The following is a 14,219-nucleotide window of genomic DNA, read 5'->3' on the forward strand; positions in this document are numbered from 1 at the left end:
TCCCTGTGCCACAGAAGCAGTGTGGAACAGTGCACATGTGTGTGCAAAACAGGAGCATCTGCACACGCAATGCCCAGCTCCTGCTCTGGGGTTTCTCTGCTGGACTGCGAAAGGATCGGGCGCTGGGATGGAGATCATCAGGAATGGTTCCTCTGCCACTCTGGTTTAGACTAAGCCAGCAAGCAATTCTTTATTTCTTTATTTTTTTATTTCTTTATTTTATTATTTCTTTATTTCTGTGGGAAGGACCAGGGTAACCATTTTAAGAACCCCATAATTATTGCCACACATTCCAAAAAGAAATGCTGTTCTGTTACTTGCTCCTGTGGCTTCCACAAAAGCAGCATCCAGTTAAATATGTGAGACTCACAACCAGCTCACACAGTGCAATAGTTCAGTTTGAAGAAAAAAATATTCTGCTGGAAGCAGAGAAAGTAGCAGTGTCAATTTTTCATTAACCTACAGCCACTGTCTCTGTAGACTTACAGCTATAAGTAAGATTACTGTTATAATTTTTTCTGGTCCCTAAGGGAAGGGGAAAAAAAAACTACTCAAAACTTTTAAGGTCATTAAAAATCCACCTTTAAATTGGAGGTAGTTCCAGTTTACTTTCATATTTCAAAATCAAATCTTAGCTGCAGCCTCACATCAAAGCAGAAATGTCAGTCGCTTTGTTTCTACTTCTGTGAAAGAAGTTCCAGCTTATACACGAGTTGAATGCCAAGTAAATAGATTTTCCTGGGGAACAAAGGCAGCTTTCTTTTGTTTGTTTTAAACATATGTAAATAGAGTCCCAGGGGCTGAGCTGCCTGTCATTTCAACCAGGTTCACACTCATGTCACTCCAGCTAGTGATTTCTGACTGACCTCGACCTCGGGTCAGGACTACAGAAGTTTCCCTCCCCACTCCTCCACAGCCACATCAAGCAGCTGCTCATGGTCTTCTCTTCTGGTCTCACACCTCAGCACAGGGGAAGCAGACTAATACAGATTCCTTTTTTGCCAGTTTCTTATTCTATTGGGTTCTGTTTTCTTTTTAAGCTAGTTACTAGTTAGAGAATCACAGAAATACCCTGGTCCTCTGTCAAAGCTGCTGTGGTGGTCCTGAAATCTCTGGGCAGAGCAGAGCAGTGCCTGGAATCCCTGGATACCACCAGTGACCAGTTGGGCTGTGCCCACACACCAGCCATGGATTAAAGGCTGGTGGCACCCACTGGTTCAAGCTCAAGATGATGGGAGACAGAGAAGAAACAGGAATGAGTTGGTAAGAAAAATGACCTTTTTTGATTTTTTTTTGGGTGTTTTTTTTTAGCAGAAGGTCACCATCACTCTTGAGCTTCCTCTTTTCAGCACCAGGCACTTAAGGAGTGGAGCATTATCCTCCTCAGAGCCAGAAGACACCAAAGAGGAGCAGGATCCCTGCACACGTCCACCTGCTCCCACTCCAGGGGTCAGAGCTTGGTGCAAACAACACTGAGGGCAGGGTTTGATCCCTGTAGGAGCCACACACTTCAGAGTTGGCCTCGATGGTTCTCGTGGGTCCCTTCCAGCTCAGAATATTCTGTGAAATCTACTCACTTTTTTTTTTTAATTTAAACCAGCGGATCAATGCAAAATCGAGCACTTCATGCTTGTAATTTCCAAATGACTTGGGTTATATCTCAATCTTCAGCACTTGTTTTGGGTGTAAGACTGGGTAGCACCAGGGATGCATCAATTTATAGGCTCTGCAAAAGCCGCAATTAAGGAAAATCCTCAAACACTGAGAAACCTCAATTTTGATTGGCCACGTTCCCATAACTTATTGATAATTCAACTCACTCGAGTATTATTCAGTGTTTTCCTTCTCCCTGCTTTTTTTATCTCTTGACAAGTTTACAAAGAGAAGAATGGAGCCGAGCTGAGCTGCATTCCATCCAATCTGCTGCCTCCACAAGCGGCAGAGAAGCTAAATGAAGCCCAGAACATATGGCACTGTGCTGACAGAGCTCCCAAACTGGTTCTGCATGAGCAACAAGGAACATCTTGAAACGCACAAGACATATGTGTTTTAGGAAGAAGATTGAAGTGTTTCATAATAAAACAGGACAAAGTGAAATACAAGTGCTGTATAAAATTTTAATTAAAAACTGGTTTTACCCCTCAACGTGAATATACAATATGTTTCCCAGATGGATTTCATATTTAAGTATTATCCAAACCAGAAACATAAATGAGACAAATAAAGCCTTCAAAAATGGCACAGAGGATAAAATGTATGTAAACATTAGATGACTGTGGTGAAAACAAGGCAGGCAGGGAAAGCAACCTCTTAGCAAGTGTTTACTACTGGAATACTGAATGAAACAGTTCCTACAGCTACAGTCAGGGTAATAATACAAATACAAGCATTAGAATTCACCACCACTCGGTGATGTAAATGGTGCTTTTGTTACCCAGGAGTTGCACAGGTTATTTCCTACACTGATAATTCATGGTATAGAAATGCATAATTCATGGCATGCCAGGCATCAAACACTCTCCATGTCTGCCCTGCTCCCAGCCTCCCACCCTGCTCTGTGTGAAGCTCTCTTCATTCCATGCCATCAGCTCCACAGGGTTATGCAAAGGCCTGGCCATAGAACAGAATTTTTGTGCTGTCTCCTGAGGATCAGTAAATCCTTATGAACCAGGAGGGATGCTGTTTTGCAGCACCAAACTCCTTTCCCCAAGGAGGTGAGAAGGTGGCTCAGATTCCCACAGCTCAGGCTGCAGGGAGTTCTCTGCTGGGCCAGAGGCAATCACCCAGAATTGAAGGGAAATACCCATGAAGAAAAAGCACAATCTCCACATAGATCAAGCAAAGAGAAAGATTACAGTTCCTTTATGTTGCCATCCAGACAAATTATCACCACACTTCAGAGAATTTCTCACAAAGACAAACTGGGAACAAACTCCATGCCTTTGGCAAGCCAACACTGATAAAAGGAGCTACAGCCACATCTTTCAAGGGCTTTGGTTGATGATGTTTTGAATTCTGTGGGGAAAGCAGCAGAAACCAATAGTAATCAAGGGGGCTTGTGCTTAATAGTTCCTGTGCAATGGCAACAGGAATATTGGGGGTTTCAATCACTTCCCACAACGCTGCTGCATTTGTTGGAACTGAAAGGAAATGGGCAAAGACCAATGCTCTGCTGCTCCCAGAGACATCACCTAAGGCAGACACCCCTTCTGTCAGGGAGGCAGCTCATCAAGATCAGCCCTAGAAGTGCTGTTCTCTCTTAGCTTCAAGTGTTCTCACTGGAACCAAGAGGCTCAATTTCATTGATTTGAAAGTTTCCTCAAATTCCTTGATTACTAAACAAATCTCATGAGAAATTTTCAGCATCCTGATAATGATCACTCCATGACCACTGAAGTAATTAACACCGTGGCCTTTCCTATGACCCAGAGATTCCACATTACCAGATTTATACAGCAAGAGACCGCTGCTAAAAGGCTGAGAATTTTGTTGCATAGTCCAGTGTCTCAGAAAACATTTCAAGCTTAAAAATTGGGAAGAGCAGAATTATGTACCAAGTTATTCCTTGCACATGGAGTGGGAAGGCAGAGATTCCTTTCAACTTTCTCTGACAAACCCACGGCACACCATACAAAATTTTCCACTGTCACATTGCACCCTTTGTTCCTGGGGAGAGGATGAGGACGAATGATGTGAGAGATGTGAACAGTGCTGGTTAGTACACAGATCAAGCAGCACTAAGACATCAGGATGAAAAAAAAAATTAACATTAAAAATAAGAAAAAAAGGTATCATAAGAGCAATCAGTGTCAGGATATGAACCCAGATCATGCAGGAGAGAGCAGCTGAGCAAGATACCAACTGCAAAGATTAGCTCCTAAGAGCACATGTAGTAAAGCAGCTCATTATCTTTTCTAGCCCTCTCTGATCAAGATAGAAATGTATTAAATCTGATTAAGATTTGTTTAATAATTGTCTGATTAAAACATAATAAACCTGGGAAAATTAAAATATAGCCTTTTTAGTAACCTGGAGATAAGATGGGACTTTTCAGCCAGGCTTCCATAAGATAATTTCTTTAACATTCACCTCAGGATCCCAAAGCAGTTCACAGTCATTTAATTAAGCTTCAACAGAGCACAAACTCCCCATTTTACAGCTGAGGTAACAACGAGAAGGAGTTTGAAAAAGACTATTTAATACTGAGCCGAGCTAAATGTTCTGTTATTTTATCCCAAAAATAGATTCCCAACATCTCCAGGTAGATTTCTTTCTCTCCTGACAATTTTGGCAGCCTCTGAAGTAATAGTAAAATTCAAGCATGTGATGCAGAGTCTGAAGAACAGCCCTCATCACTTCCCAAGGTGCTCAGCTTTGGAGCATAAACACTGTTCCCCATCTATCTTACAAAGCTGCTCCTACCTGTTCCCATTACTCCAGCCATCCCTATGCTTCTTATCCTCAGTGGAGCAATTTAAGCTTCTCTTCCTCTCAGTCAAAAACTTAGATAAGGCAAATCATTAGAGTTTGACATTTTTGCCTTTAATTCACATCAGGTCAGTGACTGAGTGACTGCCAAAGCAGCTACTCCCCAGCCAAGGATTTGCATTTCTACTGAACACAGGCAGGCAGTTTGTGTAAAGCCAGCCCAAGATCCTGAACTGTACCAAGTTATTCACAGGGGAGAGGGAAGGGAGCAAGTAGGAAGCAGAGTCTGACTCACTAAAATGAAAGTGATTAAAATATTGCACTGATTGCATCCTGCAAGCATCACTGGATGCTGAACAGCTTTTGGTGAGAATACTCGTGGGTTATAATAACTTGGGAAAGGCAAGGGAGAGACACAGACTACAGAAAAGCACTAATTCACTCCTATCTGGCCCATTATTGCCAGATTTGAGTAGGCAGCTTTCCTTTAAGAGCTAAAATGACGGGGGTGGAATTAAGCCATCCCACTGTCACTAGAACTTTGTGGATGGCAAAAGATAAGGAATGAGCACAGAAAATGCTATTTAAAGCTCCACTCAGGAACCAAGGAATTTGCATTTGATAGAAGGGATTTAAATTGTATCAGAAGGCAAGGTGCACTAAACAATTACAGTTTATTGCTGTGTTGGTTCAGTGCCTGAACCTCCACTTCTCCCAGGCTGCAGGGGCAGAGGAGCAGCCATGCTCAGAGCTGTGTGTGCTGGCAGAGCCACCTGAGCAAACAGGGAAGGGCAAAATGCTTCTGAAAACAAAGTGCCTTGAAGATTTTGGGGACAGATCAGAGTAATTGGGTCTGAAGTCACAATCCAGAGGAAAGTTTTCCATTTACCAAACTGGATTTCCAGCACAGTGCTTGGAGGAAAGCACTCTTTGCTGTATCATGGCATGAGCTGTGGAATGACTCTGACCCAGGAGAGGAACATCTCCTGCAGCAGCTGATTCAGAGAGACATTAAACACACATCTCCCTCCCAGCTGGAGCAGGGCCAAAGACACTCAGAGGCTGTCTGCTCCATTTGATGCTATGCTGCAGAAGAAGGCTACTCTGAGAATATTCATACTGGTCAAAATTCAGTAATGACATTTTTTTCTCACATCCAGTTTTCACCTTTGCCTAAAAATTTTTCATCTTTGATGAGAACTGAAGGTTGCCATATTATCATATGCTTTCGTTTCTTTAGCTAGGGGATTTAACAGATACATTCCAGTCATTTCTTGGACCCCTTGAAAACACCACCTTGCTTTTTTACAGTGGCCCCCAACCTTTGTTATCCCCTCATGTCTTGAATTCATGGCATCTTGAGTCCTTCATCAAACATACAGAAAAACCCCACAACAATCCCTCAGCATTCAGGCCTTCTCACACATTGAACAAACAGGGACTGAAATCTGCTGGATTGCTGGGGAAGGAAAAATCAAACAGGTTTTCTATGTCACAGAGCCAGATCAGGCCAAAGGGGAGCAGCAAATCTTCAGAACACTAACTTTTACTCAGCTGTGACACTGGGGAGAGAATGCAGAGAGAATATTGAATAAAAACTGCAGGATACCACGAGAACAAGATTGAATCTTATGGCTCAAAGACATACAGGAAACTGCAACAACCTTCAGGTTTCAGCAGACTAATTTTACACCAAAACCTTGGAAAGTATCTCTCAGAATCTGCCCTGCCTATTTAGGATCTACTCCAATATAGCTACTCCTCTGAAGAGCAAGAGAACTATTCCTTTGTGGACTAATATGGGGTCACTGGAGAGGCCAGTGAACACCAGGTCCTGGTAGCACAACCCTCCATGGCCTCCATGCCTTCAGGGACACAGCTTGGGCAAAGTTTTACTTTTCATTTCTGCAAAAAGTGTCCTGCTACCTCACAGAGTGACTTGGTACTTCTCCATCGCCTGAGACTGTGCCACTAATGCCCTGCGAAAGCACTAATGTGCTAAATGGCAGCAGGGACAGGAAGTCATCAGCATTAATCCCCTTCAACTGCTCCAACACTTACACGGAATAGAAATGTCTGTGTGTGAGACACTTCCTCTGAGAGCGCCCTTGCCCGACACAGCAGCACACGGCCCTTCCACGTGCTCTCCCACCAGCGCAGTGCTCACCAACTGCTTGCTCAAATCAATTATGTTGTCTCAGCATTACAGGAGGGAAGGCAGAATAGACCAACTTTTTGTTTATGTAGGCATGCTGGCAGGTTCCAGTCATATGTTGTGCCATCTGTACTGCTAGCTTTATCCTTTATCTAATCACAACAGGTAAAATGGCATCGGTGGAGCTAACTCTGTTCGCTCAGATAGGGAGGCAGCCAGAACAGGCGTTTGTTTTTCCCTCGTTCTGAGGGGAAGCAGGAGATGGACACTCTTGCCCTTTTAAAACATTCAGCTTTTCAATGGATGGGCAAATTGCCCTGGTCTGCTAATGTGGGATCTGTTCAGTGCAAGGCTGAAAAGGTTCCATCCCTGGGGAAAGCATCGAACTGCTGATGAACATTTGGTGGCCTTTAGCAAAAACGGAGTGATTTCTGCCAGCAGGATCCCAGCAGACTGAGAAGGACAGGCTCCAAATTAGGTGGGATTGTGATGAAGGAATTTCAGAAGGCCTGTACAGAGCACAAGGAGCTTGCTGACTAGCTCTGGTCTTTCCCACTCCTTTCTTATTCATATTTTTTAAAAAGACAAGTGTATTGGCAAATGTCATGGCTGCATTCAGGAGAACGTGGAAGCTTTCAAATGCAAAGGCTGTGTGAAGATGACCTTTCATCTGACACAAAGGCTGCTGGGCTGGGTGGTTTTCTTCGAAAATTTCACAGTATTAGAACACTTGTGACTACAGGTGCTCAAAACCACTTCAAATACATACCTATAGGTCCTACTGTACCAGAGTTTGTGCCCTTCTCAAAAAAACCCCAGAAACAATTTAAAGGCAACTGTCTAGAAAACAATTCTCCTTGCCCCAGATGGGTCACTTTTAAACCAACACTCACATTCACCTTCCCCTTTAGGTCCCCTCTCTGGCCACCAGGACATATTGCTTCTTCAACCAATTCTGTTTATGTTGCTAAATAGATTTAATTATTTAATAAGAACTGGCTGCAGCTGAAATCTGAGTTGATGTCAGATAGGAGTGTCCAGCAGACCTATTAGTCTTCAATTGACTCTATGTTCAGAGTCTCAAAGGAGCAACACCATATTGCTTAACTGTGGAGGGGATGTTTTGTTAGGGAGTTTTAATCATTTCCTTTTGTCAAACCCCCATTTCTCCAAAACCCTGCCCAACCATAATGACACCTTAAAAAATAGAGTACAAATATTGTTATATAAAAATAGGTTTAGTTACAAATACTGTACACTGTGTGTTTTCAGGTGAGTTGCTTTCTTGTGAGTTGTATATCTTGGTCTGAAACAGCACCAGCAGCTTTTTCGTACATGTTTCTGTATATTTTTCCAAGACTCTCCTCCAAGATTGCTCTGTGAGGCTTCTCTTTGTACACAGCTGCAGGAGCAGACCAACATTCACCATTACCCAAGTGAACAGGAGTGTTCTGCTGCGCTGGAGAACTGTCAGAGGAAAGAAGATAAGAAACAAAGATCAAATCTAGATGTGGAAGAGGAATCAGCAGCACAAAACCAGCAGAAATACCAATGTAGAGCTGCTAAGCACAGATTACCTTCCACAAACCAAAATAAAAACTGCACTGCAGCTACTTTTAAGAAATGGGAACCCCCCCCATGTTATCATTCACACAAATCCTCCCCCACTTATCTGAGTACACTTTGTAATGCCCCCCAAACAGAATTAATTTTCAGAGAACCTGCAGTAATTCTGCTGTATTTTTGCAGGCTATGTCACCAGCCAAGAGCAACACAGTAGGATTTTTGTGTCCTTTGAAGGTGAAATTGTAACCACAGGCAGCTATTTCAATATGAAGACAATCTATCAGGGGGATATTAAATTACTGTGGTTGCAGCTGTAAAGTGCTCTATCAGAAACATCTTGGATTAAGTTTTCGACCAAATACATTTTGATATAGTGGCAATCCAGGGTTCCTTCCCCACCCCATCTTCTGTGTCACTGTTTTAATACTAAACACAAATACAGGCTCATCTTTCAGTTGCTTTGAGAAATTATTTCCTAGATCTATGAAGTGAAATTTATACTCTGAAAATCATTACAAAACACTGCCAAGTCTGAATAGTTTATATCTAAACATCATGACTATTTGCTTCTTCTTGATGCTTTCAAAACAAAGGTTTGTGTCATATAATTAAATGAGCAATTTCCCTGTAATAAAGCATGAAATAAGAAGCTCAAAAATCATCAGAAAAAAATTACAGCCAAGGTGACATTTTTCACATCTGCTCAGAGATTTAGGCACTTAAGACACTTAAAAATTAGGACTGAGTTATCTCCAGCCTTTTGCAAATGTTCTCAGTCTGGGAAATGAAACTGGAAATATGAAGCTTTACAGTTTCTTATATACATGTCATTTATTAATGATAGTGTCTTCTGCGATCAAACCAGTACTTAAAACTTCATCCTCTAGTTAATATCTGGCAACATGTGACAAAATTGAAAGAAACCTTATGTCAAATCCATGAATACATGTACCCAGCTGCATCAAAACACAAGGTTTTCACTTAGAGAGCAGAAAAGGGGAAGAAGAGGAAGATTAGGATCTGTTTTCTAAATTGACACCCCCAGCTTCCACTGTCCCATGGAAAACAAAGGAGGAACAACTTTTGCTTTTAGATTTCTTACATTCAAATATTAAGGTGATGCCAACCTACACCAAATAAAACAAGACCTCTTGTGTGGCTCCAGTATTAAAAAGAGAGGAAGGCCACTTTCACACTTATTCAAAAGGCTCCATCATTTAAAGCCAGTCAATGGCATGGAGCAAATTTAAACCTGTTTATCATCCTGAGTTAACTGTGCTTCAAAGTTTGGACACAAAGAAACCAGCCTACCAAACAAAATCAATGAGAAGTTATACAGGTTTGTGTCAAATGCAGACAAGTCAATACCCTGGGGACTCATCAACAACTGCAGTTCCACCTTCTCCTTCCTGCAGTTCATGGTACCTCACTTCTGATGGAGAATTCTCAGCCCAACAAGCAGGCACAGCACTTGTAACTATACAACAAACAGCTCTGACACTCTTTTCCTTGGAATCCATTTCCAGCAGCAGCCTTGTGCATGCCTTTTCTTCTCCTAAAAGCTGAGTTTACCTAGAGACACTCAAAGTCCAACCACTTTAATTGCAATAAAGACTCAAAACCCAATAGTAACAAGTTCCTTATTCTGGTACTGACAAGGACTTATAAAAGGACATAAGCTTAATTTTCCCTTCTCTTTCTGGAGGGGTGTGTGTTTGTATTTCCATTAGCCAGCCCTTGTGCATGAGATACCTGGACAAAGCTACAGCAAGTTAGGGAAGAGTCCCTCTCCTGTCTCAACTGGAAACCAGCTGACAACTTGAGCTAAGCAATCTGGGAATTACACTCACAAATCACATTAACAGCAGGATTTCTGCACGCAACTCCCTGCTCTGAAATACCTGTCATATGCTTTTGTTCCCTCATACATCTCCTTTAAGAGTCCCAGAAGTTCTTCTCTGAGTGAATCATATACTAAATATTTCACAAAACACAGACCTTTTCCTTGCTCCCAGTGGTTTTCAATCATCCATCTACTTTACTGCCAGCATTTGGTCGACAGTACCCTGTCCTTCCATGAACTCTGTCTCTGTCCTTGTATCCTGTTTATAGCACTGTGGCAAACACTCAGCAATCTGACTGTCCTCAAGTCCTTTATGGCTCACCCCCAGTGCTGCCAGCCTCTAAACCCAAGGAGCAGTCCTTTCCCAACCTGAGTGCCACATTTCATATCCCATCACTTCAGGATTCTTGAGTATTAGGGTTTGTTTTTCATTTTTTTTCATGGTCTGCAGTTTCAGCATAAACCTCAAAGTCCCAAAGCTGCCTCAAAACAAAAACTTGCACTTCTCTCTCACGAACACATCCTACACAATTTAATTGCCCCAGCTGTGAGGACAAAGGATAAGGGAGCAGAAAGGCTACACAGAATACAGGAGAGAGCACAGGTACCAGAGACACAACTCCAGCAGCAACTTCACAACCATATGGAAATCAGAGTAATCCCTTGCACAGAAGTGATTACAAATCACAGGAATTAAAAAAAAAAAAAAAGCCAGCAAATCATAAATGAAATTTTTAGAGCTGACAAATTTCAAGTAGAAGTTAGTTATGGTACCCATATTAAAATACCCTCCTTTCAGGACAGTGGTGATTTGGGATGCCTTTGTTGGAAAACAGTGTGCCACATTTAATTATCAAAATAAACCCTTTTCTTTTCTAATGGCAACACCTCTCAAATATAGCACCACAACTTCTCCCTTAATATAAAGAAAACCAGAAAAGCCATAGAAGCCCAAAAAATAGTTAGTATCTTTCCTCCAATAGGTACCCAAAACATTGTACAAAATACTGTGTGCATACACAAAGAACATCAATATTGCTAACTTCTACTACAGAAGTCATCAAAATCAATCCAATCAGTATTTTATAAGTAAATTATTCAAATTAAACCCTGGTCATGTATGTGAGGAGTACACAGAGTAATTAATCTACATAAACCAGGCTTTTAAGATCTCAGGTTTCCAAGACAGCTTCTGAAATATGGCATGCTGAATCACTAAACTATACCATAGAAATTTGCTGTAGTTTTTGGAAAATGTTTCTCTTTTCTAAATATCTATTTCTCAAAAAAAAAAAAAAAAAAAAAAAAAAAGGAACAAACAAAAAATCCAGCCTCAAACCATATTGCTGAATAAATTTATTTCTGCACTCCTATAGTTTTAAGAAAAAAAATAACAAATTGATTATTTTAAAAGTGACATTTGCTCTCTGGTTGACAAATTCCAAAAACTTCTGCCCAAGAATAATTTTTATAGCCAGTCCAGTTCCAAACCCAGTGTTTTATGAAGACTATACTGGCACAGTGCCAAACAACATCAAAGGCATAATTATATTTAACTGTATTTTGCTTTTAGGTGAGAAAGCTTGGTATGAGTAACACCTCCAGAAACCTTTTCCCTGTGCAATATAGGACAAAGCTCAAAATGGGAGGAGAAATTTTTAGCTAAATGTAAAGGGCAATATTGAGTATGGCTGTTTTGTCTTGGTCAGAGAAAAACTCCATACCTGCTCTGCAGCTCACTCAAGGTTAAGGGCGCGTTATCTGAAGGTTCTCTTGTCTGAGGCACATCATCCTAAAAAACCCCAGAAATCAAATTCTCATTACCTTGGTTTCTGATTACAATGATCTCATTTCAAAAATACTTTCTTTCCATTTAGATGACTATTAAAGTGGTTACATTTCTTGGGGGAGAAAGGGACAAAGTGTAATGAGCCAAATGCCATTTATGAACACTTTTAATTAAGTTCAGTACAATTCAGCTAATAATTTTCAGGTAATAAACTGGAAAGAATTTCTAGACAGTGTAGATCTAGAGAACTAGGCAGATAGCAGAAGCTTCAATAATCCCCAACAAACACACTGGCAAAATGCTATGAAACCTACTGCTTACTGCTTTTGTGTTTCTTGCAGAAAAGGGGAAAAAGAACCCAAAACTTAGGATGTTATTAATTTCGTGTTTTACCAGGTAGAAGCATTTCACATATCTGAATCCTTCAATTTCATATCCAAGGTTACAGTACATGCTCACTGAACTTTAAAAAAATCTGATCCATTTAATGACCCTTCAGTCAGGTACTCTCAGATGCAGTTTTGCCTTCCAAATGCTATCTAGACATTAATTAACCCAAATTTGCCCTCTTAAGGAAGAAAGGAACAAAACACCCGTGTGGAGGGAGCCAGTTGCTCACCTGAGATGGGATGGTAGAAATTTCAGCACACACAATCATGTTCACTCTACTCTGAAGAGCAAAGACCCTACTTAAGGGCTGATATTAAGTGATGCTTTCAGCACAAGTCAATTGCTGTAAGGATTAGTAAACAAATCCATCTTTCATGCTATAGGAGAAATAATTGGAAAAAAGACTGCAGTAAAAATAATCACACTTGCTGGTAACACAGAACTGGGAGAAAAGACAATAAATATAGTGGTAGATGGCAATAAGATGCAGAGCAAGCTGAACAGCAGCATATGGATGAGGAAAAACCTGAGAGGATTTATACTGGTGAAATGCAAGGTAATAAGTGTGTTTGTAAACAGGAAAGCTCTCTTCCTTCAGCAGTCACAGACTACAAAGCACTGAAGAGGAAATGGGGTACAGTGGTAAATAGAACTCTGCAGCATTTGCCAGAGGCACATTATGTTCTGGAAAGCAAAAAAAAAGGATGGAAACATTATGATACTGTCAGAATGTCACAGTAGAATGGTACAGTGGACACCCCAAGGAATCTGCAGCAGAGCTCCAGCCACACTATTTTTGCAGAGCATTATGAAAATGAAATTTTGGGAGACACAGTTGGATGCTTCTGGGGATGGTTATTTAGCATTAGGCTCTCTGGAATGAAACACAGTAAGAGATACTTCTTAACCTTTCAAAGTTTGAAGAGGATCTAGATTGGAGCCAGAATCTGCTCACCACATTGCCAGTGCACTTGTTTTACTATTCCCTCACTTTCAAGCTGACCTATTTACCTCAGCCATCCACTGTGCAACACCACAGCCTAGATATTGGGCCATGTAGGGAAGCACAACCGATCCTGGTGTATTTTACAGCACTCACTGCACAGAGAACAGGTATTTTTTCCCTTTTTTAAATCAGGTCAGCTGCTGTGAGCACAGCTTTCACAAGCCAGCTCTACACAACTAGACAATACCACAAGACTTCTCAGTAGCATCCTTCCCTTCCTTTTGCTCACTGGAAGGAAATGGAGTGAGAAAAATGGTCCTTTGCCAGCATTGCTCTGACCAGATTGATAATTAAAGGTCCAATACCCTAATAGCTGGATTTTTTAGGGCAGAAACACAAGGTTTTCCAACAGAAGAGGGAGAAGTATCACCTCTGCTTATTAATCCCTGTGAGGATTCAGCAAGTGTTTGATCCTGGAAGTGACAAGGTGCAATGACAGAAAACCAACAGAAAGTCCCACAATTCAAGAATTCCATCACAATGTTTGCGGAGTCTTTTTGACTGCATGGAGAGACCATGTAACCAATCACCCAACTCTCCTTATCATAAATTCATGGTCTACTGTTCAAGGAAAGCAGTCAAGAACCACTGGAGATAGTTCAGGCTGTGCAAGCTTTCATTAAATGTAGGTGCTGGACTGACAGGAAACCCAGTTTGTTATCTTAAGTTCATTGAAACATCAGGGAAGCATTTGATGTGATTTGTACCTATTCTGAGTGGCTGAAACACAGAAAAATGTCATGGGCATCTTCTATTTGAGAGGCAGCAGCTCACAAAATCATAACATTCACATACAAACTCAGGGAGGTACAGCATGAACTAGATCAAACAGTCAGTATGCAAGAGAAAAGCTTTTTTTGAGTTTAAAGAAATAACCACAACTAAGCTAAAAATGAAGATGGAACAGAAACAAGAAATTAACCAAATTAAGTGAGAATGAGGTGAGACAATGAGCTGCCCAACTTGGCTAAATCTGGGGACATAAATAAAGAGATAAATAAATAAATGAATGAATAAATAAGGACTTCAGAGTGAACACAGA

At 41.1% G+C, this 14,219-nt stretch overlaps 1 protein-coding gene across 4 annotated transcripts in view; it reads right to left on the bottom strand.

Annotated features, from left to right (window-relative positions):
- Positions 1-2,097: 2,097 nt before the first annotated feature.
- SPATA6 (spermatogenesis associated 6) overlaps positions 2,098-14,219 on the bottom strand; it is a 41,974-nt gene continuing 29,852 nt past the window's right edge. For 2 of the 4 annotated variants that reach the window (XM_048313124.1, XM_048313123.1), the window contains exons 12-13: positions 11,717-11,784; positions 2,098-8,050 (exon numbers count right to left, since the gene is read on the bottom strand). In XM_048313124.1, coding sequence (XP_048169081.1) covers positions 7,852-8,050; positions 11,717-11,784 — 267 coding nt within the window. In that variant the 3' untranslated portion in view covers positions 2,098-7,851. The remainder of the gene's footprint in view (positions 8,051-11,716; positions 11,785-14,219) is intronic. The other 2 variants (XM_048313125.1, XM_048313126.1) reach the window with 2 other exon arrangements.

The sequence above is a fragment of the Corvus hawaiiensis genome, chromosome 9 (genome assembly GCF_020740725.1).
Source record: "Corvus hawaiiensis isolate bCorHaw1 chromosome 9, bCorHaw1.pri.cur, whole genome shotgun sequence".
NCBI lineage: Eukaryota > Metazoa > Chordata > Aves > Passeriformes > Corvidae > Corvus > Corvus hawaiiensis.